Source organism: Paracoccidioides lutzii (assembly GCF_000150705.2).
Source record: "Paracoccidioides lutzii Pb01 unplaced genomic scaffold supercont2.7, whole genome shotgun sequence".
NCBI lineage: Eukaryota > Fungi > Ascomycota > Eurotiomycetes > Onygenales > Ajellomycetaceae > Paracoccidioides > Paracoccidioides lutzii.
Window position 1 is genome coordinate 804,898 of NW_015440953.1, and position 27,142 is coordinate 832,039.

The 27,142-nt window shown below is 45.6% G+C and overlaps 11 protein-coding genes across 11 annotated transcripts; 6 read left to right on the plus strand and 5 right to left on the minus strand.

The window, feature by feature from the left end:
• Nucleotides 1-5: 5 nt before the first annotated feature.
• On the plus strand, nt 6-4,793 carry PAAG_03543 (hypercellular protein HypA; the record flags this gene model as incomplete). Its single annotated transcript, XM_002794952.1, has 3 exons — nt 6-177; nt 264-1,267; nt 1,359-4,793. 3 exons carry the CDS (start codon nt 6-8, stop codon nt 4,791-4,793), a joined length of 4,611 nt encoding a protein of 1,536 aa, XP_002794998.1.
• A 1,599-nt stretch (nt 4,794-6,392) lies between these two features.
• Nucleotides 6,393-8,386, plus strand: PAAG_03544 (hypothetical protein; the record flags this gene model as incomplete). The annotated part of the gene is made up of 6 exons (XM_015845000.1): nt 6,393-7,160; nt 7,273-7,433; nt 7,547-7,627; nt 7,742-7,865; nt 7,928-8,056; nt 8,177-8,386. The coding sequence occupies 6 exons, from the start codon at nt 6,393-6,395 to the stop codon at nt 8,384-8,386; spliced, it is 1,473 nt and encodes a 490-aa protein (XP_015701974.1).
• Nucleotides 8,387-9,059: 673 nt separating this feature from the next.
• Nucleotides 9,060-9,899, minus strand: PAAG_03545 (hypothetical protein; the record flags this gene model as incomplete). Its single annotated transcript, XM_015845001.1, has 3 exons — nt 9,060-9,211; nt 9,367-9,520; nt 9,588-9,899. The coding sequence occupies 3 exons, from the start codon at nt 9,897-9,899 to the stop codon at nt 9,060-9,062; spliced, it is 618 nt and encodes a 205-aa protein (XP_015701975.1).
• Nucleotides 9,900-10,212: 313 nt separating this feature from the next.
• PAAG_03546 (hypothetical protein) lies at nt 10,213-11,236 on the plus strand (the record flags this gene model as incomplete). Its single annotated transcript, XM_015845002.1, has 4 exons — nt 10,213-10,428; nt 10,709-10,855; nt 11,038-11,145; nt 11,225-11,236. The coding sequence occupies 4 exons, from the start codon at nt 10,213-10,215 to the stop codon at nt 11,234-11,236; spliced, it is 483 nt and encodes a 160-aa protein (XP_015701976.1).
• A 491-nt stretch (nt 11,237-11,727) lies between these two features.
• PAAG_03547 (hypothetical protein) lies at nt 11,728-12,791 on the minus strand (the record flags this gene model as incomplete). Its single annotated transcript, XM_002794956.1, has 5 exons — nt 11,728-11,846; nt 11,969-12,081; nt 12,317-12,408; nt 12,472-12,549; nt 12,651-12,791. The coding sequence occupies 5 exons, from the start codon at nt 12,789-12,791 to the stop codon at nt 11,728-11,730; spliced, it is 543 nt and encodes a 180-aa protein (XP_002795002.1).
• Nucleotides 12,792-13,564: 773 nt separating this feature from the next.
• Nucleotides 13,565-13,888, minus strand: PAAG_11648 (hypothetical protein; the record flags this gene model as incomplete). Its single annotated transcript, XM_015847256.1, has 1 exon — nt 13,565-13,888. One exon carries the CDS (start codon nt 13,886-13,888, stop codon nt 13,565-13,567), a length of 324 nt encoding a protein of 107 aa, XP_015703165.1.
• A 747-nt stretch (nt 13,889-14,635) lies between these two features.
• On the minus strand, nt 14,636-15,896 carry PAAG_03548 (O-sialoglycoprotein endopeptidase; the record flags this gene model as incomplete). Its single annotated transcript, XM_002794957.2, has 2 exons — nt 14,636-15,378; nt 15,545-15,896. 2 exons carry the CDS (start codon nt 15,894-15,896, stop codon nt 14,636-14,638), a joined length of 1,095 nt encoding a protein of 364 aa, XP_002795003.1.
• A 425-nt stretch (nt 15,897-16,321) lies between these two features.
• On the plus strand, nt 16,322-17,978 carry PAAG_03549 (SET domain-containing protein; the record flags this gene model as incomplete). The annotated part of the gene is made up of 4 exons (XM_002794958.1): nt 16,322-16,472; nt 16,550-17,139; nt 17,200-17,430; nt 17,484-17,978. The coding sequence occupies 4 exons, from the start codon at nt 16,322-16,324 to the stop codon at nt 17,976-17,978; spliced, it is 1,467 nt and encodes a 488-aa protein (XP_002795004.1).
• A 570-nt stretch (nt 17,979-18,548) lies between these two features.
• PAAG_03550 (hypothetical protein) lies at nt 18,549-20,513 on the minus strand (the record flags this gene model as incomplete). Its single annotated transcript, XM_002794959.2, has 4 exons — nt 18,549-19,310; nt 19,372-19,668; nt 19,726-20,208; nt 20,352-20,513. The coding sequence occupies 4 exons, from the start codon at nt 20,511-20,513 to the stop codon at nt 18,549-18,551; spliced, it is 1,704 nt and encodes a 567-aa protein (XP_002795005.1).
• A 638-nt stretch (nt 20,514-21,151) lies between these two features.
• Nucleotides 21,152-22,070, plus strand: PAAG_03551 (calcineurin subunit B; the record flags this gene model as incomplete). The annotated part of the gene is made up of 5 exons (XM_002794960.2): nt 21,152-21,248; nt 21,326-21,378; nt 21,475-21,548; nt 21,623-21,957; nt 22,060-22,070. 5 exons carry the CDS (start codon nt 21,152-21,154, stop codon nt 22,068-22,070), a joined length of 570 nt encoding a protein of 189 aa, XP_002795006.1.
• A 2,141-nt stretch (nt 22,071-24,211) lies between these two features.
• PAAG_11649 (hypothetical protein) lies at nt 24,212-26,247 on the plus strand (the record flags this gene model as incomplete). Its single annotated transcript, XM_015847257.1, has 11 exons — nt 24,212-24,256; nt 24,349-24,386; nt 24,468-24,523; nt 24,615-24,644; nt 24,743-24,765; nt 24,863-25,004; nt 25,105-25,127; nt 25,206-25,243; nt 25,342-25,485; nt 25,583-25,835; nt 26,077-26,247. The coding sequence occupies 11 exons, from the start codon at nt 24,212-24,214 to the stop codon at nt 26,245-26,247; spliced, it is 963 nt and encodes a 320-aa protein (XP_015703166.1).
• Nucleotides 26,248-27,142: the final 895 nt, after the last annotated feature.

The following is a 27,142-nucleotide window of genomic DNA, read 5'->3' on the forward strand; positions in this document are numbered from 1 at the left end:
TCAGCATGGCAGTAGACCCCCTTTCTCCTGTTGCGCCGGCCCGTCTACGTGCTCTGCTCCTCCCTGTTGGAAAGATAAAGAGATCCCGCTTTCTGAGCTTGGTTGAGCGACTCCGGGCACATAATGTCGTGCGTCTGGGCGATGTTAGCCCCGATGCGAATGGCCGCCCGAATAGAAGTATGCGCTGCTGCTATTCAGTTTTTGCTTTTTGGTTGCATTCGTTTGCCCTGATAAAATCTTTGCTAATACTTGCTGCAATGCAGATTCCTTCTCCCCTTTGGCCTTTCCTACGGGAATGATTGTTTACGACCTATCTATATCAGTTCCTCCGATATCACACCTTGACCTTTTCCCCTTTGAAATATTCAGAGAATCCCTTGTCATAATAGCCATTGCAGACGGTATAGAGCTACCTGGCTCAACCGATGGGACGCAGATATCATCACAGGCAACCACTAATGGAACTAAGAAAACTACGTATCCCGAAGTGGAGGGTCTTGACGAGCTCCAGCAGGAGGTACATGCACTCAAGGACAACCATCCCAGATCCCTAGTTCAACAACTATTAATATTCGATTATGGTGGTGTGGAAAAACTGATTACGGGCCCCGAAGCAGTGGTGTGGATTCCACGTCCGGAAGTTGCAACATCAACGACGGTTAAGACGGTGATGTGTGATATAACTTCGCGGATACTTGGAGAACTATCCGGATTCGTAGAACGTATGCAGGAATGGCTTACCGTTGAATCCCCCAAGACGTCTTCTTGGGGCCCACGTCGAACTCCAGAAGCTCATCCAGGGTCCCCTGATAAACTTCAACAGAGAATGACTATGCCCGCACAGCTACCAGGAGCCAATGGAACATTCTCCCATTCCTCTGATGCAAATTCTCAGCCAGCAGAACACGATTCTCCGACCACCTTTGACGAAATCACTAGATCCATCCAACTTTCCAACCGGATATCTTCATCTATCAAGACAGCTTCGAAGCCCGGTTCAAAGGAACACAGCCGTGAGAGAATGTCAGTCCAAGGGATTGGGTTCATGGGCGCAAATGAGAGAACCAAAACTCGATTGAAAGGCCGTTTAAGCATAGCAGTGGGCACATTGTTTCTCCAGGCTGGTCTATGGCCTGATTCCCTGAAGGAGCTTGTTGAGGGCGCATCAATAGCGAGAGCAGGTAGCGATTACATTTGGCATGCAAAAGCCCTCGAGTCGATTTTACAGTGTCTGCTCATGCTTGGATGGGCAGGGATGGATTTCAAGGTATGATAAATATTTTCAGACAGAAGTCTCCGGGAATCTATGCCGGTAGGCCAGCGACAATATCGACTAACAGAGTGTTAAAAATTTGCAGATACCCCAAATTTGCTATCCAACTGCTGATAAACTCTTATTAAAATCTGCTTCTCAAACACCTACGATGAGTCAAACAGAACTTTACAGCATCGGACAATCAAATCCCGAAAACCGCGTAGTTTCACTCCAGAATCTGGCAAATCTTCTTCCCGATCTGTCAAATAACATCCTACATCTCTACACAAGAGCAGCAAACATTACAGACGAGCCAGCACCACAACTTGTATTTTCGGAAACCGTGATAAGGCTCGCCCGTGTTCTCGCTGCCACTTACCTTCGTGACGGTTCACTTGACGACAACGCTCTGGGGAATATTGTAATGAACGACCCCTTACAATTTGTCCGCTCTCCAGAACGCCCCCGAGGTTCCCTTTCACTTAGCAAAACGGATATAGCAAGCTTTCTATTCCGAGCTTTACCCCCATCTCTAGGTTCCGATCTTCCCGTTACCGATTCCTCCCCAATTTTAGTTGGCATGGCGTCCACTCTATGGACGCTGGGGTTAGACCGGAAAAAGGCGTTCGTACTAAACCAACTGTTTTCTGTTCTAATTCCAGGGTTGGTGCAAGCTCGGAAAATTGGCGCTGCGGAAGTTGGTATTCACCCCGCTGCTAGCTTATCAGCTTTGAACTACGCCTCTTTCGACATAAATGCATTGGATGTTGTGCCAGGAGATATGAATGGGAGCCTGAGGCAATTATTGGCTTATGTTGGGAAAATATACGGTGTCCCAAGTACAACTGTCTTCGCTGACGAAAGGGATGTTTCAAAGCGTTGCTCAGCGGATAGCTGTGAGAGTGTAGCGGACTATGATTCCGTCGGTTCAATAGTTAACAGGGCGTTACGCCATTCAACAATTGATGGGTTCGGCAATCATGCGCTGAAAGTCGACATACTGAAGGCGTGCATTAATTTCTGCGAAGCGCTTTCTGACTTTAAAGGCGTACTTCAGTTTACAGTCGACTTGCTTCAAACAATCAAAGGGACACATATGCTTGTTCCAGACAGTTATCACGGAGTTCCGAGCTTACCTCCTGAAGAACAAGTGCGGTTATTTAACAACGTCAAGCGAACTGTTGCAGCTGCAAGAAAACTTGGGATTCCGAATTTAGAAGCCGAATATTGGGATGATTTCTTAGTGCGCGGTGTGGAACTTGTCAATCTAGCTGACTTCAAGGAACCTGTCAGACGATCGAGAACCGATTTCGGTTTTTCTAATATAGAGGAGAGCCGCGCAGAAAAAAATCCGTTTATATATAGCGCATTCTCAAAGACAACGACAAGACGTTCAGAATGTTTGTTGATTGCTGAAGAGCCAGCCACGTTCAAAGTCACTCTCCAAAACCCTTTCGAATTTGATGTGGAAATTGAAAGTTTACGGATAGAGGGGACTGGTGTTTCCTTCGAAACAGATACCAAGGGGCTCTGGCTTGCACCATTTACTATTCAGGAACATTGCTTTTCCGGTGTTGCAACCACAGAAGGGACGCTTGAGGTTGCGGCATGTTCAGTGAAGGTAAAATTCTGTCGGGAAAGGAGGTTTCCTATCTTTAAAAAATTCTGGAAACCAGGGTTTGAAACCAAGGCCAAACGAACGGGTCTAGCGGCAGTGGAGCCATTTTTTGAGCGACCGTTATCCTGGAGCTCAAATGCCTCAGGGACGGGCTCAGAGGTAATCCCGAAATGTCTTGAGCCAGATGTTATGGTTGCCAAGGTTATCAAGAAACAGCCAACATTGATCATCCAATCGACATCGCTTTCACAATCAGCGATCATGGTTCTAGAGGGCGAGACTAAATCGTTCGATATCACGCTCCAAAACGTGTCGACTTGCCCAGTGGATTTTATTTCGTTTCGCTTTGAAGACTCCACATCCCGACAATTCCAATCAGCGCTTAACAACAAAGACAACCTCCCCGCTGATATATTCGAGTTAGAGTTAAAGCTCTCTACGAACCCAACATTGACATGGAGGCGGGATGAGCTCAACCAAAGTGAGCTCTCGATCGCTCCGGGGAAAACCGCAACGTTCACAGTTGATGTATTTGGGAAGGCAGGACTACAGGATGCCGTGGTACAAATCGACTATGCGCACGTTTGCGCTTCTCCATCAAATCTCCCCGAGACATTTTACTGCAGGCAAATTTCCTTGCCCTTGACCGTGACAGTCAATGCAAGTGTGGATATTGTACGGTGTGACCTACTTCCATTCACCGGAGATTTCGCATGGAACAATAAACTGCAGCAAGAAAAAGATTCGGGCGGCACAAACAGTGATGAGAAATCAATTAAATCAGTTGAACAAACATCGTCACCATTAACACCACGATCCATTTCGCAGTGTAAGGATGCCCAGTTTTCGCGGACATTATCACAGCTTCGCTTAGCATCACAGAGTTCGGATCATTGCCTCTTACTTATGGATTTACGCAATGCGTGGCCAAATCCCCTATCCGTCTCTTTATACGTAAAGGAAAGCATCTCAGACAGCGAAACCAATAACATTTTGGAAACCGGCGCAATCGGCATCCACGAAATATGTGATGAACTCCAGCCCGGCCATCTGTCCCGATTCGTCCTTGTCGTGCCGCGCATCCACATAGTGAACCCGCAAAAACCCATCCCATCGCTCAACATAGGCAACAAACGGCAGTTTGTTGTCAGTGCAAATAAATTCAGCTACGAGGTTGAATCTTCTGCCAGGGAAGTCTTCTGGTTTCGGGAGGAACTTCTCAAGCGCCTTCGTGGGTCATGGACAGAGTTAGCAACAGGTCGCGAAGGCACTATTGACCTGCGGGGAATACGGCTGAATGCACGGATGCTTGATGCTCTCCGGATTGATAATGTCGATGTCACTTTCTCCCTCCGTCCGTATGCGTCGGGGGCCAGTTCGTGTCCTAGTAGCGATCATACCAATGGCAGTGACAATGACAGCCCCGTCGCTCAAACAGGCAAATCCAAATTCGTCGTTAAAACCAATACCTTCCTTACCCTCTCCGCAACGGTCATAAACCGATCATCGAAAACCATTCATCCGCTCCTCCGTCTTCAACCCAGCCTGCGCCATCTGCCCCATGCCATCGCCCTGGACCTATCCAAGCGTCTAGCTTGGTCGGGAATGCTCCATCGTCCTCTCCCAGTTCTCGAACCGCACAAGACGACGGAGGTAACACTAGGCATCACGGCGCTGTGTCGCGGCGAATATGAAATTTCAGCCAGCGTTGAGGAGGTACGACTTTTGAAACCGTATGCTCCGGTATCGGAAATGGGGGCTGTGTCACTGACAGCGGAGGGGACAGATATGTCGGAGGAGGGTTCCGGGGCTGGTGCTGATGAGCATCTTCATTTTGACAGTGTGTTTATTGCCAATGCACCTAAGCAACGACGAATATGGCATTCACGGGTGCCTTGTATGATATCGGCTCGCGACTGATAATATATCATTGTATCTGTTGGCCACTTTTGTGATTCATCTTGGGGGAAGGAGGGCCTCAGTGTTTTTCCCGTTCCCTTTTTATTTTTTAAATACCTATATATATATATCCCATGCTTCTGGTCCCATCACGCTTCATATATCACGCTTCATGCTTATGTTTTATTTTCCATCTTTTGTTTCTTATCGTCAAATCCAGTGATTCTATACAATGCGTTGTTACAATTACCCTGCAAACGAATTCCCTTTTGTCTTCGATCCTCTCAAGCCACGACGTGCCGCGCATCGTACATGCATCGTCTCTTTCCTTTGTATTTGGATCAAGGGTTACAATTGGATAATCGAAATGCAATTTTTAATGATGGTGATGATGATTATGATGCACGAGAACAACGGCGGATGACAAGCAGGGGATATGAGACGAATTGGACCATGAATTTTCCATGTCGAATTTTCACACCATTTCATATCCCCTCCTTTTCTTCGATTTATTCCCCTTTTCCATTCACTGTTTTTTTTTTTTTTTTTTTTTTTTTTTTTTTTTTTTTTTTTCCTTCCTTCCCCTCTCCTTTCTTGCAGGGGCCTATTTCTTCTGGTGTGCTTTCAGACAGCTCTTTCAATTTGATTGTTCAATGTATCATTTTCGCCGCGCATAGATATACATCCTATCTTCCCATTAAGCGAGTGGGCAAACAGAAGACACCTTCTTTATGTTCTATTCTCCATCACCCTCCCATTTATATTCATTTCATGCGCAGGACTTTATGTCGTGCGAACACGACTCGATCCGTATTCACCACCAAATACAGTATAACTATGGATCTACTATTTGACCATCACCTAAATTCTCTTCTCCTCGGACCACCAACCCCAAATATGAATCGAAAACCCAAAACTCAAGCCCAAAGCTCAAGCCAAGGTTCATTTTTCCTTCACCACTCCAAAACACCCACATCCTAGAATATTCCCGATGATCTGGTCGGGCACAAATGAAATCTCCTCCCAGATCTATCTTACTATTTAGCACGGGAAATCTGGCAAATGATACCACGTCTGGCAATTCTGTCACTGCGCATAGTTGCATATGTCGGGTGACTCTTTGCTGCTCCACAGGCAAATCATCGTCATATCAAGCTTTCCAGCCGGCAGCTAGCTGCGTCCCAGGCAGCGATCATGTCCGCCAATGCCGCAAATACGAAAGTAATCGTTCTCTGAGACAGGAAGTCGGCACTAGCATGGCCAACGACCCGAAAATAAGAGGACAGACAAAGTATTTTGTTTCCGCCCCATGATAATTTACGATCATAGCGGCATCACGTGATGCATTTCCGGAGTCTACAATTCCCGTCTCCGGGTTGTCTCTTCGCTTTTTATTTCACAAGGCTATTAGGTTAAGTTCCCTCCCCGCATTTTGGTCGCATCTATTAGATGCCACTTTTCTGATACTGTATTAATGCATTTTAAATCAATAGCATCTCTTCTCGAATCCCCTGCGTAGGCAGTCCGCGTTTAGATTTGTATTGCAGTGGGAAAATCTAGGGAAAAGCCGACTCCAGAATTCCCTCCGCCCAACATATAACTATATCTCCCCGCTGCCAAATGGGCTATCTCTCCGCCATCCTCCCGAGCGGAAAAGTCTTCTTCCACCATGCCCCTAAAGCCCTCCACTTAGCTCGCAAATCCTCGATCTCTCTGCCCACCTCTGTAGCATCACCAAGAGAACAAGCTGAAGAGGAACAATACATTTCCCTTCCAGACTTGTGTAAATCCTCCACACCCCAGAAATGCCAACTAAACCCTCTTCTGTTCAACGGCCACCTCCAAACCACATACACAGCCATAAAAAATGACGATGTTCCCATTTACTACAAGCGCTGGACCTTCCAGGCCAATGACCCGGCTTATAGTGGCAGCTTCGACGTTGACTTCGTCATTCCGCCCTACGAAACCCCGCTGGAGGAGGATACAAGCTCCGGTACACAGGCGACAATTAACAAGACGCCAAAGGATAGTATGCCGCCGCCCCACCTCCTCCCACCCCGCACGTCATTCTTCACACCGGAAGAATTCGCCGCCTATCCGTCTGCCACAGACACGAAACCCATGCTTGTCGTCCTGCACGGGCTGTCAGGGGGTTCCCATGAGATCTACCTGCGGCATGTGATTGCTCCGCTGCTGGAGGCCGGGTGGGCAGCCTGCGTGTTGAATTTCCGCGGCTGTGCCAAGTCGCGAGTGACGAGCCCGATGCTATATAATGCCCGCGCGACGTGGGATGTTAGGCAGATTGTGGATTGGGTGAGGGAAGCGTTTCCAAAGCGGAGGTTGTTTGGGATTGGGTTTTCGTTGGGGGCGAATATCTTGACAAATGTAAGTTTTTTTCTTTCTTGCAAAATGTCTCCCGGTTTGGGGGAATGGAGGTTAGTATGGGAGAGTGAGTTTAGAATTAGATTTATTCTGACATTTTATTTCTCCTCTGTAGTATCTCGGTGAAGAGGGTGCATCCTGTCCCCTCTCAGCTGGCGTCATCTGCTCCAACCCGTGGAATCTGGAAGTCAGCGCGTTGGCGCTCCAACGCTCTTGGCTTGGATTGGAACTGTATTCGAAGACTATGGGAAGTAATATGAAGAAGCTTTTTGAGCAGTGAGTTTATCATCTTTCTTGATATCGTACCTAATGGGTGGTGACACCAAAGTGGCACACACCATAGAAAGACAAAAGGAAGAAGAGACTAACGGCGCCGACTTGAATGATAGACATGTCGATATAGTCTCCAAGCATCCACGTGTTGATGTCGAGCGGATCCGAAAGATTAAGTATCTTCATGAGTTCGACAGGTCTGTGGATATCCCAAACCCCCATCCCCCCTTTTATGTCTTTCAATTTCTGTAACATCGGATATAGAGAGCGAGTCAACAAGCCAGAAGAACTAATACTAATATTTCCAACAGAGAACTCCAGGGACCCGTCTGGGGCTATCCAACAGAATCTGCCTACTATCGCGATGCCTCCTCCATCGATTCTATCTTCGCCATAAGAGTCCCTTTTTTCGTGATCCATGCTGAAGATGACCCTGTAAGTTAAAAACATGATCTCGTCTTGTATGTGTATACATGCCCATACTCACACAGATATAGATCTCCGTCAAAGAAGCCCTGCCATACAACGAAATCAAACAAACGCCATACGGCGTAATGTGCACGACATCCTGGGGCGGACATCTCTCCTGGTTCGAGTTTGGCGGGACGAGGTGGTTTACGAAGCCTGTATGCATCCATGAATATATCTATTCCCAATTGAACCTCCTTTTGTTTTGTGCTCGTGCTCCGAGGAACTGATAACATCCACAAATAACCCAACTCTAACAAAGAAGTCTTTTTTTCTAGGTAACAGCATTCTTAACCAAAATGGCCACGGAGGTCGATCTTGATGCACCTTTCAAGGTAGAAAGGGATGACAGGGAGGGTCAGGAAGAGGTAGCCTCACACATCGGATATACGCCGAATTTCGTGCCTATGCGACGGAAATTGGTGATGCCGATTAATCATCAGTGTTCGAGTTCTGGGAAGAGTTCGGCGATTGAGGTTAGGAATTAATTATGTTATGTATTGGCTCCGTTTCGGGATTGTATAGGTAAGTCGAAAAATTGGGATTCTTGTTCTTTTGTGCTGGGCTGGTTTGGTCTGTGCAGGCTCCATTATCCATGCTATGGTTATTTCTTGCGAGCATTCATGGTTTACGGTTTGGTTCGATGCATATGAATGGATGGTTTGTAAATATATTGTATTTAGATAGATTGGCTTCGCAGGGCCATATGACATTTTAATTCCGCGGTATACGGTATATATATATAGGCACTTATAGGTCAAAAGAAACATTGAATTTTAGAAATAATTACCCCCTACCTACTATGTGAGATATATATGCAGTGTATAATGGAAATGCTAATGGAGAAAATCGTGCAATTTTTCATTTTATTTATACCGCTAACTACGGTAGGCAAAAAACCCCTAATAACCATGCCCAACAGGTGAACGAAAAAGGAATAGACATGTATGTACGTGCAGCACATATCAAATAGAATATCGTGCACTTTAAAATCCCACTCCAAGGTGCCCCGTAATCGCCCAATTAAGAAAGGGAAAAAGATATCATGCATGATTAGTATAAGCCCTTCAATAAATCATTCTCCCTATTCACTCCACAACACCCATGCACGGAAAAGAGCTTGTCTTGCCTCAAATCCGAATCGATAAGCGATACCATAAACTATGCAAAAGCTACCCGTTTCCGGTTCGCTTTTGCCCCCGTTATGGACGATCCTGACCTCTCAGCATCTCCCAATGACGATGATTTCTTCCCATCCTTCCTATCCTCTCTGTTCCCATCAGTGTTATGCCGCTTCTTCTTACGAAGCGAGTCTTTCACAGTTTCCTATTGGAGATTGTCAGAACTTTTACACTGGACGGGAATGATAGCCAACAAACAAACAAAAAAGAAAAAAGGAAAAAAAAAAAAAGAAAGAAAGAAAGAAAGAAAGAAAGAAAACATAGAATAAAGATTAAAGGAGGATAACGTGCCAGCTTCTCCTTCTTCGCCGCCTGCCTCGCTTCCGCCTCCTTCCTCCTCGCCTCGCGAATCTCCTCCAGCTGTCTCGCTTTCATCATCTTCGACTCAATCTGACCCTCCTTCTCCGCATTCACCATAGCGAGAAGAGTCATCATGCTCTCCTATACACGCATTAGCTCATTTCGAATTCTCATCCACAACTACACCACATCCAGATATAAAGCATACCTGATCATCCACAAAAAACTTCCCCTTCTTCACACCTTTCGGCTTCGTCACACCCACGGGGGTAATCATATTCAATTGCGGCAGATCCAGTTCCTTCTCAGTATATATCCTCTTCTTTTTCTTTTTCAGATTCTCCGGCGCCGTGCGGGGTTTGACTTTCACCTCCTTGGGCGAGGGACCGTTGGCAGAGGATTTGGATTTGGGTTTAGACACGCGAGAGCTGGAGGAGAGGGTTTTTGAATTGGATTTGGATTTGGAGGCGGAAGAGGATTTATTTGAGGATTTGGATGAGGAGCCTCTGTTTGGTGCCATTGTAAAGAGTATGAGTTATGTGGTGGGTAACTATATAGGAGGGGAAAGGAGGAGAGGGGAGTGCGGAGAATTGTGAATTGGCTGGGGGCGGAGGTGGATTATGGAGGGGATATCAAAAAGGGGTTATCTATGAGACACAAACACTGTGTATTTCATGAATCCATAAAATATATCCATATCCTTGAAATCGAGTTAAATTATAATACACATAGATTCAAAATGTTCTGTTATCCAATCCTCAAGTTTTGATGGGGAGGTGAAAATCCAGCGGCAATATTCTTTTCGGAAAGGCGGTGAGACTCTCACCTTCATAATGCTGCAAGAACGCAACCTCATCCATCGTATTAACTCCACAGGCTATGCTGGATGCTGTGACGAATTCACCACATCCATCGCACCCGCGATCCTCCTACGGCTCACATTAATATACCATGGTGCTCAATCCCACCTACCTAGCGCAGCGGACGCGATCCTGTATGTTTATACCTATTCCCCGCGCTATCCTCGAGCAGGCACATCGCTCCACAACGTCCCTTATTGTGTTGCATAATCCCGCTAACGAAGAGGGAAATAGCTGTCAATTGGCAAGATGCAAGACGAAGGGTTTTAAAATCTTACCGGGAATGGCTGCGGGCGGTTAGTGCAAGATTCCTTTTGGCGGAGAGTGGTGGTTTTCCGACACATCGATCCGAATAAACGTCACCCATCAGAGATATCCGATGCAATTCCTACAACCACTACAAATTGAAACAGCTTGGACTGTGTGATATGACGCGCGAATTGCTAATGTAATCCCACTTCGTTTCTAGTCACCTGAAATCCAAAACATGTACTCCCTCAGCCTCCCCGTCTCCGCCATCCGTACGAAGATCCGCCAGGAGTTCGAACGTCACCGATACGTGAACCAATTACCCGTCGTTGATGTATTATTGTTCCAGAGCCACAGCGAATACCAGGTACGTTTGGAGGTGTTTTTGTATTTAAATGGGATGTTCGCAAGGGACACGGGTGTGGATTATGATTATGACACCCGGGAAATCGGCTAGATCAGCATTCTAGGCCGCAGTCACTCTCTTGTATATTGTATTACACATCACTAACACTTAAGTTCCGCTCCTGGGCGAGGAATGTATTATAGGAAATGTTGAACTACTGGAAGCAACTCTCACACGTCATGAAATATTTCCGCGTTGAAGAAGATCCCACTGCAAAACTGCCAAAGAACTTCATGTCTAGGTTCCTGGAGGTGAGTCATTTTGAGAGACATACCGTTCGTATGAATCGGTACCCTTCACTAACAAGACCTCTCTTGTATCGAAATTTAGGGCCGGAATTAACTGGTGTATTTTCCTCTTTCGTTTCCAGTGTTGTTTTTCCATCTTCATGGAGAATTCAATAGATATCTGTACATACGTTCCTGAGCTTAGCAAATGAAACTTGTTCTTTTCTTGATAAATGTGGAACCGTGGTCTGTGGTTATATCCTCGTCCCGTGCAACGCTTATCATGGATATGTTTGGTTCCACGATGCCTGCATGATACTCGGCCCGTCTTGTTATCCTGGAAGCCTATCGACAGGTACGTACGAATTAAGACGCTGAGTTTAACATATGGATATGCCATCTATTTTTTCCAGACCAATTTAACTGGAAAGAACAAAAGACCCCCAGAACAGACCAAAAAAACTCCGTACACCTTATACCCTGTGTTGATGGCCGAAAAGATTATGAAAATCAGACAGTTTGTGTTCCCTTTCACTCTCTTTTCTCTATATACAAACAACAAAGGGGAAAGACCTAAAAGAATCAACAATCACCAATTGTCAATCATTAACCCTTGCTACCATCAAAAGCATTTTTGGCCTCCGTGAAAGTCTCTGTCACTACGTCACACAGATCCATCAGGTCGTCGAATCCCTTTTCTAGAACAGCAATGGCAGTTGTTGTTTCTGTTTTTGCATGTTAGGACTGTATCAGGGAAGATCTGGCGCGTTTACGGTATATCGGTTTAATGGCTTAGAATCATGGGATGAAAAAGAGGGAGGATGGGATGGAATGGGTTTGCACGTACCATACGTTTGAATGCGTAGATTCATTTTAGCTTCTGATGGATGTGGCATTGTGTAGCCGCAGAATTCAACTTCGGGACTGCGGATGATGGATGAATATGTTAGAAATTTGGGGCTATAACAGTTCACAAATGTGAAAATGCATGAAGAATGTGTTATTGCAGTGGACAATGATAGCTTGACTCAAGAAGTTGTTGACAATGAACTTCCAGTCAAGGAACTGGCAAACCACATGTTATACGCAGTCGACAGCTTGAGGTTGCATGTTCATTGAGAGGATGGAATTCGACGAAGGGCCCCTACATCTTCCTAATGACATATGTTATGTGATTAAAAATAGAAATACTCACTTTTTCATGATCACATATCTCAATGCGTTTCCAAGGGTGTGATCTTCCCTGTCAAATTGAAATGATACAGCCGTTTCAGTGGCTCCGGGTAGCTATAGAGGGTGTTAGCAATACCACTTACAAAAAGAAAAGAGTATCTGTCGTAGATGGGATACAAAACAGAGGACATTAACAGTGGAGAGAACGGATCCAATAGCCGCGAAAAGACGATGACCTAAGACCAGGAAGGAAACCTCATGAAGGAAAATATCAAAGGCCCTAAAACCCAGGAGAACTCGCGAAATCGGAACCCAACGATACGGAGAAAAGACGGTAACATGAAAACATTACTCACAATGGTTATTCTCCGTCCATCCACCTCGAACTCATCTGCGTCATACCCTGCAGGGTCTTCATACTCACGCTCCTGCTCTCCTTGAGACTGTAGGCCCGCATCTGGCATGGATTCATCTTGTGAGTGCGTAGAGGCTGGCATAATAACAGTTTACCCGACAAGAATTATGACCCCGATAAATGGAATCTAAGGGCTTACTCCCTTACTCCTTGTCTGGCTCTCTTCAAACCTAAGATCGTGATAGGTTGCCGGCGTGTTGGTTTTTGGAGACAGTCTTCACACGTCCTAATCTGGACAAAACTTCGACTCCTCAAAACACATCAGACTGAATAAACAAGGCTGGCTGCCCGGGCTGCGAAGGTGTGGTGTAGAAATGATATATATCAACTTATCCAGAATTTTTTTTTCTCCCGCTGTAGGTGCTTGAGATGTGGAGAATTAGGCTTTGTCGACCATTCCCGGTTTGGGCTAGTTAGCGCAAAGCTTCCGCGCTTATCTTGACATCGCTTGGAGAGCCCGTCTCTATAGAGAGTGGCATCGTAGAGCCGCTGCTTATTACAAGCCCCATGCTTAATATTATTACTTCGGGCAAATTATAGCCCGGAAACAAACAAAAGCAATTGGACAGACATATATACATATATATTACAGAGAACATGGCATTTTACGACGGCCACGACGAAGAAGAGATCCATCGCGTTTTCCGCCCATAGCCCTTTCTACGGTCCCATATTCCCCTACTTCCCAGGGCAGCTGGTTGCATACAACGAACAAATGGAATGCTTCCAATTACAGGGCAGCGTCCCAGCCATATCGGAAACTCCAAAGCTTGCAAATTCCACTCTTGTCACTTACATTCACGGTGCATGCCACAACGATGGTCGACAGAGCGCCCGGGCAGCCTCGGCTCCCATTCACGATATAATGATTCCGGACTTGTCCACCCGACTGTAGTGCAGACCAAGACTCGCGCAGACATCTAGGCCCTCTCCAAAGCGATGGAAATAGTGAAGAGCACAACCCGAGAAAATATTAGTGTGCAGCATGGGAAGTTCGCGACCCATTCCGACTTCCTGGTCAATGCGTTTTAGTGTTTCGATAAGGAGAAGGCAGCATAACGGAAGCTTGACCCTAAGGGCGAAGGCCGCATGCTCTTCCAGCTCCTGAAACATCTGAGCGATGAGATGGATGATTTGGAATACAGCAGCGATGGAAGTCTCAATTGTCAGATGTGGCATGTTCCGCCACACCAGGCTATAGAGGCGATTGAACTTGCGGACTTGGCTTTGAATGGGGCTTGAACCACCCCCCGGTGGAGAAAACCGGGGTCTGGTTATTGTTCCCCTTACTTCGATAACCAAACAGTAATAATTCAAGGGATTTCATATATATCTTCATTCAAAGAATCCACCTATCGGGACGAACAAAATGATCTAGCAATCAATCCCGAAAGTGAGGATATTTTGGCTGCAGCCAAAATTTAATCTGGGTTGTTTAAAGACCATTCGCCGTCCCTTGTCGATTGAGTTTGATTATCCCTTTCTCCGAGACTAGAATCAGTGGCTATGCTATGTAAGGAATCCATGCAAACGAGGTGACAATGCAGACTTCCTTTCGTTTTGATCAAGGTCGAGGATTCTTCGGGATTTTGGAGCGCCCTAGCTCGCGTTTCTAGAACCTCTATTTCTATTGAACTACTTCGGATTTTTTTTCTTTTTTTTTTTTTTTCTTTTTTTTTTCGTTTTCAGAACCGACCAATGTTGTTAAGTTATTTTGATATCCGATACTCATGGAGGTGAAAACATGTTCGCTCAATATCACAGCAATGATAAAATACCTTTGCCATATTCCTGCTTCATAAAGGGTCATTTCTAATTTCATAATTTCCAGAGGTGTATGAACATGTATTGAATTCCAAAAATCATCACAAACTCCAACACCTAATTGCAATTGCTCCATGTCTAATGTAACCGCCAGTTGATACGTTAATCATCACGCCATTTAACAAAAACATCGTCGGTTCTGAACCTTTGCGTACAGGTTGCATCCTCCAGCTTCGTTCGAAATCCGGTTTTATACGCCAACAAACCAGCCTGTGCAATCATAATGCCGTTGTCAATGCAGAATCGCTCATCTGTCGCATACACACTTCCGCCACGATCTCGGGCCATGATTCCCATCATTTCCTGCAAGCGTTCATTACAGCCCACGCCTCCCACGATCAGCACCTCTTTCGACCCAACATGCGCCATGGCCCGTTCCGTAATTTCAACAAGCATAGCAAACACGGTTTCCTGAAGCGAAAAGCAGAGGTCTGCACGGGTAGGCAGGTCGTCATTTGTGACGTCATCCATGGTTTTGATTGCTTTCTCAGCCGCATCCCTATTAGCCTGGTCCTCCCCACCAAGTCCCAAGGATGCTGCTAATGCATCTACGGACGCTAATATCCCGGAGAAAGAGCAATCCATCCCTTTAACTGCATATGGAAGATCGACCAATTTTCTCCCTTTCTTTGCCAACTGTTCAATATTGTAGCCAGGAGCTGGATCATTAGAGATATGGAGAGTACGAGCAAACCGATCAAGGCAATTCCCAACCGCAATGTCAAGTGTTTCGCCGAATATTCGATATCGTTGTGAACTATATGCAATAACTTGGGTATTTCCGCCTGATACGTAGAGGACGATAGGATTGGGTGCCCCAGTGATATAGCGCCCCATTTCAATATCTGTTATCTTGTTAGCCAGGTTACAATAGCTAAGGAATGGGTATAATAAGAACGATTGAAGGTGTTTTTCAAGTCAATTTTAAAATACAAGGGGTTGAGTTGTCAAAAGGCCAAGAAATTGAAGTGCATAAGAAGCGCATGGACACATAAACAGCAGAAAACATACGTCCAACACAGTGATTAACTCCAACCAACTCTTTCCCCCATAATAGGCTCAGCATCCTCGCTGCGATAGCCACACTCTGCAAAGGTGCCCCCATTCCTGGACCCTTCGTGTAACAGATACAGTCCACATCACTAACTGTAACCCCAGCTTCCTTTAAGGCGCGTTTCACGAGGTTAACGACCCATGCACGATGGTGTTTCGCCGTATCCTTTGGCAGAAACCCTTCACCCGGCGGGGAAACATAGGTGTGGCGGACGTTTGAGAGAACCTGCGGGGAGCTACCGTCATCGGGATGGAGAATGAGGCCAACTCCCAACTTATTTGCGGAGCCCTCTAGGCCTATGGCAATCATATTGGCAGACTGAAGTTCATCTAAAATCAGATATCATCAACAAGCATGGCAACCATTACCATTACTGTTACCGTTACCATGTGATTGCGATTCGATTAATGTGGAGAGTTGTGAGCTGTGTTTTCCCAAGGTTCATGACTGACGGAGACGCAGAGTGTGGGTTGACTTTGATATCACGTGGACCACCTCTCGGAGACCAAGCGGAATAATGTGTGGGAGTTTATCCGAATCACGGGCTAACTACGCTTTTTGGAGTAGTGGAGATTCTTCGAACATCGGCGTTGTGGCACAGTACGTGTTGTTCTTGTTGTTCATTCTGTTCATTCTATTTACATGCTTCTGTTCACCGGTCTCGGCGTCTTATTTAGTATAAATAACTACAGTCTTTTCCGTCTGCTATTTTTAACCCCTGGAATTTCATCGTAATGTCGAACCTTAACCATTGTGAGGACGCCCAGTCTTTCTCGCAGGTTTCTGAGGAGTTTTTGGACTGGCTGAAGCAGTCCCCTGGAGTGAGAGTGAACCCAAAGATTAAGATTGCAGATCTTAGATCGGAAGGTGCTGGAAGAGGCATTGGTATGTCTGTGCCATATCAGTTGACTTGCTCATCCCTCCATCGTTTCCTAGGGTTTTCTAATGTTTTGGGTTCATAGTGGCCTATGACGATATCAATAAAGAGGAGGAGCTTTTTGCCATACCGCAGGGCCTTGTGCTTAGTTTCCAGAACTCGAAACTGAAAGATCTTATGGAGATAAATGAGCGTGATTTGGGTCAGTGGCTTTGTCTCATTCTTGTGATGATATATGAGTATCTTCAAGGTGTGGCTTCGCCATGGGCGCCATATTTCAAAGTCCTACCCACAGATTTCGATACCTTGATGTTCTGGACAGACGCAGAGCTTCTGGAACTGAAGGGAAGTGCCGTTTTGGGTAGGATCGGGAAATCTGCCGCAGAAGAAGTTTTCCTTAGAGATCTTCTTCCCCTCGTCTCCAAAAACTCTGAGCTGTTTCCACTCACTAGTGGCCTGCTGTCTTACAACTCACCCGATGGGAAAGCTGCACTCCTGTCTCTTGCTCATCGGATGGGTTCTTTGATCATGTCTTATGCCTTTGACGTCAAAAATGACGAAGCTGAAGAAGTGGAGGGGGAGGGTGGTTATGTGACAGATGACGAGGAGCGGCAGCTACCCAAAGGAATGATTCCCTTGGCAGACCTCTTGAATGCGGATGCAGATAGAAATAACGTGAGTAATCCACATTTTTGAAGCATCGCGCATCCAATACAGATGCTAACTATCCGTCAGGCATGTCTATTTCAAGAAGATGGCTATCTTGCTATGAAATCCATAAAATCCATCCGAAAAGGGGAAGAAATATTCAACGATTACGGCGAATTACCTCGCGCAGAACTTCTGAGACGATATGGGTATGTTACTGACAATTACGCTCAATACGATGAAGCCGAGGTTCCGATTCAAACAATATGCAAGGTCGCCGGGTTAAAATCTTCTACCCCAGGCCCAGATGAGCCCCGAGTCTGTGTCTTCCATACCCTACTTGTTTAACTATCGTTCTGACTCGCTTGCAGCTGGAATTCTTGGATGACTTGGAGGTGTTGGACGACGGCTATGGCATCCCGCGACCCGATAGGTCTACCCCGTTAGCGGAAACTCTACCAACTGAGCTTTTGGTCGTTCTCAATATCTTAGTGATGCCCCTTGAGCAGTTCAATCAACTAAAACAGAAGAGCAAGGTTCCGAAACCTGCCTTAGGGATTGCGGAGGCCACTTTGCTTGATGAAGTGGTGCGACTAATCCTGGGGGAATACCCTACTACCGTCGCCCAAGACAAGGAGCTCTTAGCTTCATGCGCCAACAACCAGGGATCTACGAGCCCAAAATCCGCAGGACGACTCAAGATGGCGCTGCAAGTCCGAAAAGGAGAGAAAGAAATTTTAAACGCAGTTCTTTCCGAGCTTGAAGACTTCATTGTTCAACATCGTCGAGTTTCAGACTCATATTCTGCCACGAAAAGGAACATGGAACATTCTACAGGCCTCGGAGAGAAACGAAGAAAGATATGAGCAATATTCTGCAAAACAGGAGACCAAGGTATGAAAACGAAAGATAAAAAAAAAGGTAGCAACTAATCAGGAGGATGAAGATTCTGAGCCTTTTTCTAAGATATTTTCCATACATTAAGGTTTTGCTAACTTTGCAGTACACGGTGAAACAGCGAAACTGGTGCGACGATGTACATTTAACATAATTTATATAGGGAGGGTGCTTGCATTGGACTTCAGTTCAAGCAAACATATCGCCAGGGGTTGATAGAGGTTGAAACAGAGCTTTGTTGTTGTGTGGATGATAGCGGTAGAGTGTGTTGAGGTAAGAGAACTCTGTTGAGACCCACTCAGGCAAGGTGGCAGAGTGATAAAAGCGTTATAAAAAAAATTAAATAAATAAGAGAAAAAAAAGAAAGAGAAAGAGAAGAGAAGAAAAACAGATTGCTCCTCTGCCAGATATTATGACAAAAAAGAAACAAAGAAGAAAGAAACACGCTCGAGAAACCATTCAAATCACGAAACACCGTCCATGCTAGAAGGCAACACATTATAAAGAAGGGATTCAGCAAAGAAATTCTAGGATCGAGGTTAAGGTCCCTTGAGCACGATGTTCGTTGTTCCGTTCATGGAACCGTTCGGACTAGCCATGACCACAGCTTCTCCATGCAGGCGCTTTTGGGCTTGCACCTGAGCTTGAAGCTGAGCGTGCGCTGCTGCTTGATCTCTTGACTTCGCAGAGAGATATGCACGATGCTGCATGATCTGAATGTCGAACTGGTCCTTTTCAAATATCGGATTTGCGTCCTCGTCTTCCAGATCATACTTGAAACGCTCGAGTTTTATGGGATCAACCTCTGACCTATTTCGGAATGGAAGATTGCGACGGTCAATTATCATTCGCCCGCCTCGCCCTATTCGCCGCCGGAATGACGGCATGGTTCTACTCGACTCCTCATCAGAAGGGGTACAATAGCGCACAGTTCTCACAAGCTTGTCTAATGCATCGGAATGGCTCCTATCTGCAATTGCGTCTCGCATGTTATCAGAGGACTCCGATGCTGGTGGCGTCGGAAGATACTCTGTGATGATTGCTGGGCGGAAGTCAGCATCAAAACTATGTTCTGAAGTTGGGGTAAGTGGTGCTGTCGTCCAGTCGACATATCCTTCATTCCACTTGGCATGCTTCGCGATGTTTTGTTTGATTTCGCGCAAAACCTCATTTTCTTTATCTGCCTGTACATCTTCCAGCAATACCAAGTCCTCTCCAGGCCCTCCAGCTCGAGGAGGCATACGGAGCTGAGGAGCAACTGGTCGGTTGCCAGCGGGGACTTCTGCCACCTTTTTCTTTGGCTTTACGATAAGTTAGCAAGAGAGATTCAAGTTGGAAGCCAACAATAATTCTCATTCCCACCTTCTGGTTGATGAGGTCATCATCGTCATCTTTGATGCCCAGTTTTCTTTTCGTCTCTTTTACTTCAGCCCGTTGCACAAAGACTTGTCGCTCGGCGATAAGCAGTTCTCTCCTTGCCAATTCGCGTTGGCGCACCATAGCGACCAGCTCTCTGGCATCTTCTAGCTCCTTTCTAAGCCTCCGCAGCTTCTCGGCACTCTGGGCATCTCTACCACGGGTCTTGCGGACTTGTCGCACCTCCCTTCTACGGAAGCAAACGTATGGGTCACCATCGTCTGTATCCTGGCCGGTTTCAAACTGCAAGCCCCAAGTTAGTGCTGGATATTTTCCACTACGCCTGGTTGAAGCACTCACTTTAAGTCCTGTTTGTAACGGGAGGTTTCCGGTCCTGTTTCTCCTGGCCTTCCAGTGTTCATATATATCATTTGCAAACTGCCTTACACTCTCATCTACGAGACCGTCAAAGGAATTTTCCATCTCAGAGTATGAGAGCACCGGAGGGCTGTCGACCGCCGCAAAAGGTTGCTTGCTCTGGGCAGTCTCTTCGAAGAAGGCCATGACCACTTCGAATTGATCTTCGGTACATTGTGTGGACGCATCTTTCTTCTGGTTCAAAATCTTAAGAGCTACATCGTCCTCATCCACTAAATTATAACTACAGCCGCTGCAATCCTCCACGGTGGACGAAAAGCGGATATACGTCGCAGGTTGCGAAAAGGTAGGTTTGTATATGGAGTCATATTGAAGGGAGCTCTTGACGGTTTCGGGGGTAGGGATATGAGCCTGCGCAACATTGCCACGAGCAGCAGCATTTATTGCCGCTTGGAGATGGATTTCCTACGACAGAAACGTTGGGCGGTCAGCGCATTTTGCACAAACAGATTCTCTCGTGACGTTTTGTAGGAATTTTCATATCTCAGTGTCACGTGATGTAGGGAACAGGCAACGTCACAAAAACTTGGAAGGGAAAAAGGACGGACAGTCTCCTCAGCTTTCTCCACTCCGGTTTCGATAGATTGTAGAGTAGTTTGGACCTCATCCTCGATGACATCAATCTGATCCTCTCGGAATATAGGAATAGGCTGTTTGGAGGTAAGTTTCTTTGGGCGCGTTGACCGCATCATCCCCACGAGCCTTGACATAACTCTGGGGCTGCAGCACCCTAGCGATCATAAGCAACCGTCCCAAAAAGGGCATCAATCGATAGCCCAGATCATGCAAATTTGCGTAGATGTGTTTTTAACACGGATGAACTGTGCTGGGGAGAGAAAATCGAGTTTGCAAAAGCGTGACGAAATGGTGATATCTTGAGTCGACGTTGGCTCGACACTAACAACTGGCCTGTTTTGGGCATCGGCCGGACCCAGGGGTCCGCTTAAATTTCCTAATACGGTTAGTGCGGGGATTATCAATATCAAAAGCCCCCCTGGGTGGTTTTTTCCTAATGTGGACTAGCGCGGTTAATTACCTTCAGAGGAACTTTGTTCTGCGTAACGTGACTTTGATGTATCTCATTCCAAGTTCTGGGGGCGTAATTTAACCAAGTAGTTTGTAAGTGGAGTCTACATTGTCCAATATCAATACATATAGCCACTTCCACCTCCACCTCCCAATTAATTCAATATCCCCGGTATATAAACGCTATTGAAAGACTATAAATACTTTTTCTTTCCTCTTCCCCTTATCATACCCAATGACTTAGATTTCAGCTTTCTTTCTCACATCTATTTCACTCCCTTTCCCCGTCCCCTTCCCCCGGCCTCCCTGCCGCACCACTATCATGGCTGCGGAACCCAATGCAGCCATGCATGAGGCTGAGCAGAGACAGCAGAATTCAGGCTCAGAGGTTCTAGATAACATAGTATCAGCTTCAAACTGTGCGCTACCCTTGGCGTTAAATCCCCGTAGTGAGTTTTGGGAGGCACGCCTAGCTAACAGATGTGGTATTATCTAGTTAATCGAGACGAGGTTGATAGACTACGGAAACGATTTATGAAGCTAGATAAGGTGAGAACCGCTGTTGATATGCTGCGTATTCCGCACCCACTGGGTTCGCTGTCGCAGTGGGTTGTACAGGTGCTAAATCCATCAAATATATTATAGGATAACTCTGGCACGATTGAGCGCGATGAGTTTCTTTCCCTTCCACAAGTATCTTCAAACCCGCTTGCGACACGGTATTGTCCCCGTCGTCCCCCTCCTCCTTATAAATATGGACATGCGACTCATATCTCTACCCTCCTACAACCAGAATGATTGCGATTTTCGACGAAGATGGTGGCGGTGATGTCGACTTCCAAGAATTCGTCTCGGGCCTATCGGCTTTCAGTTCTAAAGGAAATAAAGAGGAGAAGCTGCGCTTCGCCTTTAAGGTCTACGATATTGACCGTGACGGGTACATTTCGAACGGGGAACTGTTCATCGTGCTGAAGATGATGGTGGGAAGCAATTTAAAGGACATGCAACTTCAGCAGATTGTGGATAAGACGATTATGGAGGCGGATAAGGATGGCGATGGGAAGATTAGCTTTGAGGAATTTACGCGCATGGTGGAAAATACGGATGTCAGCATGAGTATGACTTTGGGTATGAATTTCCTTGTTTCCCCCCTTTTCTCTGTCTGTTACAGTTTTCTTACATAGGTTGCCATTACTTGTCATGCTAACTCTGTGAATCACACACATTTAGATCAATTCTGAGCATAATCTCGAAATTCACATTATCTGTTCTGTAATTATTCGATTCCCCCTCTTGATATTGTCCCTTAGGAACTGTTTCTGCCTCTGCTCTTTTCTTTACCCCTCCGATATTAAAGAGGCGGTTAATAAAATGTTAACATCATCTTGGCCATCAAATGAATCACACCCTTGGAGCGACTACAATTCATATGATCTAAATCTAGTTTTCGACTACATCGAAGTAGCAACACTTGTAGGGAAAACCATGATATCTACCAAAAGGATGCAATATCCCCCGCATGCTCATATGACATTCATCTCATAATACTCCATACACTGGCCGTTCACGTGTTGTTCGCTAAGGCGCCCAACAAAAACAATTCAACGTATGTCCCGCAATGGTCCTATATCTCAGTTCAAATCGATTCCATTCACCGACGGTACCGACGAACGGTGATGAAAGTTTTTGTTCCGATATCTATAGGCAATTGTCGCCTTTGTTTCCGGCTCATCTCAGCTCGATCTCCTTTCCCAGTCCAGTTGTCAATATGGGATCAAGTAGTTATTCGTAACCGTCCTGCCGGGGGGGTTTGTTTCTCTCCCAGGATCTTGGTCCAGTCAGGTTACAAATCACCAAGCAAAAATTGGCACCTTGAGACGTCGAGCCCAGAGACCGGAGACCAGAGAATAGGGTCACCTAGGGGGAAAATAAAATTCCGTGATCTTTGAAGCATGTTGGCAGATTTCCAGTAACCTGGTTCCCACCAGCCCTCTCCGCTTTGTGAAACTCAATTTCTAGCACATATCATGTCCACGGTACTAGCTAGCTCTTCAAATGAGACATTGGAAGAAGTTAAATGCCTATTTTCACGTGTAGAAATGCGATTAGGTTAGCTGTCATGTAATATTCTTCTCTCTGTCTCTCTCCTGATATCGACCCGTCTGTCTGGGAGTCGTTAATTATAGCGCAATGTGCTAACGCAACGTAAGCGCACAGTATGGAAACATCCCTCGCCAGATGGGAGTTTGTGAACTTGTTGATTCGACAGACGGAGAGGGAAAAAGTCTCTTTATCGTTAGCCGCATGTCTCGAAGGCCCAACCACCATGCTCACCCAGGGCTTTCAAACCCTGGCGTGCAATCGAGCTCACATTTACAGTTGAAGGAACGTGTCATTTGGAAAGGAATCCGCTAGGTATCTAAATTAGATATTTCACATCCAGAAAATATCTTTCCCCCTTGGTGATTGTGCTAGACTGCGAATTCCGCTATCCAGCAAGTCTGCAGCAGTATTTCCATCGGCCTCAACCGAGTGTCTGAAAACTGTCCGCGAGTATCTTGATATATGGAGATCGATCCTGTGGATGTCCTTGTCCGGTCTTGATGAGACGTTGCAGGGGCCAACCCGCCAACGAATGTCAAACTTGGAAGATATCCACTAGATATTTGCATGTATCAATACCTCCCGCTAAAAATAACTAAACCCCCACCACGGAGTACCTTTTACCAGGAATTCTTATCCCATCGAAATATCCTTCTAGCAGCTCCCTCTGCCTCTTAGCTGGCTAGTGAGGTCGCTTATGTGGTCTTTAGTCTTCCACTAGCAGGAGGTTATCTCCAAGGTTCCAACTCCGTGGAGCGCCGTGTGGAGGAGCATCAGCATGAATGAAGCTTGCTCATACACTGCATGTGGGCGCACGATGATGCCCAACTGTGATAAAACTAGTCGAGAGTCCGTCGCGTTACCAATGGGAAATGGGATCAAGTCAGCATGGGAACGCATCCATGGACGGAGAGCTACCGTTTCGTTATCATCTTGTTCGTAATGGGCGCTGTCTGCTTCCAAGCCTCAAATCTGACAAGCGCTTGGGCTGTCACAGGGTTCTCCACTGAGATTTGAATCCGTCAACATGAATGAAAAACCTTGCTATTAAATATAAACTTCCCCCTCCCCCCAACTCTTATCCAGTCCCCACTCGCGCCATTTCTTTTCTTTTTTATATCTTGGTTGACTCTGTGACGGGGCGTGATTTAAGGCAACTATTTCACATCGTTCTCTTTTTCTCGATGCGGAATTCATCACCATTTCCACTATTGTTATTGTTGCTGGCAGCGCGGAACGTCAGCGTGATAAGACCTTGAAGATATTAATTGCGACACAGATGTCGACAGCAAACGAATCAACTCCTATTTCGGTAGACTCTGAGGTTCGTGTGGTGGATACCCTCTGCCCCTCTTTGCCCTATGCGTTGGATATACATCCTTGTTGGATGTCATTCATTCTAACACACGTCCTTAGTCCGATAACAGCTATGAGCACCTTGAAGATGGCAACTTGTTAGTCGAAACCGCTTAAAAATACTACTATATTACGATTTATATTTTCTCAGGACGCACAGCTAACTGATGCTGGAACAGCTCGTCGTTTGCACGATCTTTGGCATCAACCGTTGTCAATCAGACATATGAAAATGGTATGTTCTGCCACCTGCAAAAGCTAACAGGACTGGCTTTTCAGAAACAACATCATATGGACATAATGTTTAATATTATATTTCTCAACAGGAAGAAGATACCATTCTTTTAGGGAAGGCGGTGAGTACAGCTCTAAGGATATGATATCCTAGTCTATCAAAATCTCTATGTGTGTGACTGTGTTAATTTTTTGTTTACTGTTCTGGCTATTTTAATAGCATACATATTTCCAAACGATGAGGTGAGTCGAGTCTGCCGGCATACTCTATTGCGGATCTATTCCCAAACTTGGTGAATATAGGTCTTGCTCTATCTGACAGCCCGTCTGGTTCTAATAGAAAGAGAACAATCGATTAGATATTGTACATCATATGATGTATCTCCTATGTGATGAACAGCTTCATCTGGCGCCTATTGGCGAAAGTCCGCAGAATATCCTCGATATCGGTGCCGGGACCGGCCTTTGGTGCTGCCAAATGGGTATGTATTGATTTGGTGTATTTTAAAAAGGAATTACTGAGCTACAAAATACCCTATTGCTCTTCGAAGGATGAAGAAATACTAATAATATAAAATGTAGGGGATGACTATCCTTCAGCACAGGTATGTTGACAGAACACCAAACGAGCGTCAGTAGCTGTGGCCGATCAAGGCTATACAACTAAACCACCTCAACGTTAGATACTAGGCATCGACTTGAGTCCTATACGAAACACATTGTTTGTAACCACCTCCCCTGCACATAGAGAACTCACAAATCAGAAAGCGAGGAAAGCCCTATATTTTCTTCATAAGAATTCTAATCCCCTTGATGAAGCGATGCTACTCCAGACAACGTGAGATTCGAAATCGATGACGTCGAAAGCGAATGGACATTTATCAACAATTTCGATTACATCCATAGCCGCTACATGACCGCCTCGATACGAGATTGGCCAAAGCTGATTGAGAGATGTTACAGGTAAACCCCGCTCTCTCCCTCCTAATACACGCAGCCAAACCTCCATGTCCACGTATGTGCACGTTTACATACATACATTCTAAATGCTTCCTTCCAGTCATTTGATGCCTGGCGGCTGGGCTGAGTTTCAAGACTCCGACGCAAGGTGGTATTCCGATGACGACTCGTACAATCAAGACTCAGCACTTGGAAAATGGCTCAAGTTATTTCACGAAGCCGCGTACGCACATGGCCGTGAGCTGGCGCCGGGACCCAAGCTCGAAGGATGGGTGCGCAGTGCAGGTTTCACTGATGTTGTGACTAAGAAGCTTCGGGTTCCTGTTGGAAAATGGCCGAGAGATCCGAAATTGGTACGTGAATTACACACATAACTTTCACTACCCCCTTACCCCGCCCATTCTCATTTGACAGACCAGCGTGGAAGGAAATGGAAAGGGCATAACCTCCGCAAACCCATGGATGGGCGAAATATAAGACAAAAGAAGAGATGCACAAAGGAAAACAAAAAAAGACGGAGTTCTACACGTACTCCGGGAAGGTCCAAAATGCAACTTTTTATATCCGTATTGACCCAGAGATATTATTGAGCAGAAAACTGTCGGAACATGGAACCTCATCCAGATCATTGAAGGGATGGAGGGATTTTCCATGGCCCTTTTTTCGCGAGTTTTAGGATGGTCCCCCGATGCCATCCAAGCCTTCGTCTCCGACGTGGTTGAAGATCTCCGCAATCCAAAAATGCATGCACTATTTGACCTGTGAGTGAACGTTCTTCTTTTGCCCCCTTTCCAATCTATGAGGAAGCATTTCAACTTTACCAGACCCTGACATGTCCACTTTTCTGCCTTCCAGATACATCGTCTACGGCCGCAAGCCGGAAAAAAGCACAAGTCAGCATTCTATAAGTGGGCCGCAGAACCTATTAACTCATTAAAAGTCATGGATGAGAAACAGGATAAAAGGAATTTCAGTTTGATTGGTTTAATGACCATGATGACAATGATGATGATGGCTCCTTGGCAAAATTCTATATTGACGTCTATTCATTTGTTTAGAGTGAATCTCACTTTGATAGAGGAAACAAGAATGAGAACAAGAGAAGGTTTTATATCACAAAGAGATGATAGAGAAGTAATCTGCACATCCTCTCATATGCTCTGAGAAACTCAAACATATTAAATCAAAGAATGTACAAAAATAGATATGAGTCATGACATAAAGTATAATACCTACTTATTATCAGTAACACTTACAGGTTCGTCAGTCTGATGTTAAAACAAGTTTTCATTTGCTGAAACAACGAGGTTGGAAAGACCTATAGGTTCAGAAGACAGAGTAATCCAGCTGATATTCAGCTAAATAATTAAAGATAAAGATGTCATGACTCCTTAATTGACTAATCATATGTAATAGAATTCTAAAGTTGCTGACTCTGTTTCAAATTCAAAGTTAAAGCAGTGCATCGATTGTGCGAGCATGTTTATGAAAATAGAAAAAATGAATTCACAACAAAAACTATGGAAAAGAACAATATGACCACACTTGATTGGAAGTTTCAAGTGTGTGTGTGTGTGTGTGTGTGTGTAGAAATGCTTTCAAAGACAGCAAATGACAAGGTCAGCAATGCAGCAAGCAATGCACTGTAATGCTGTGCCAT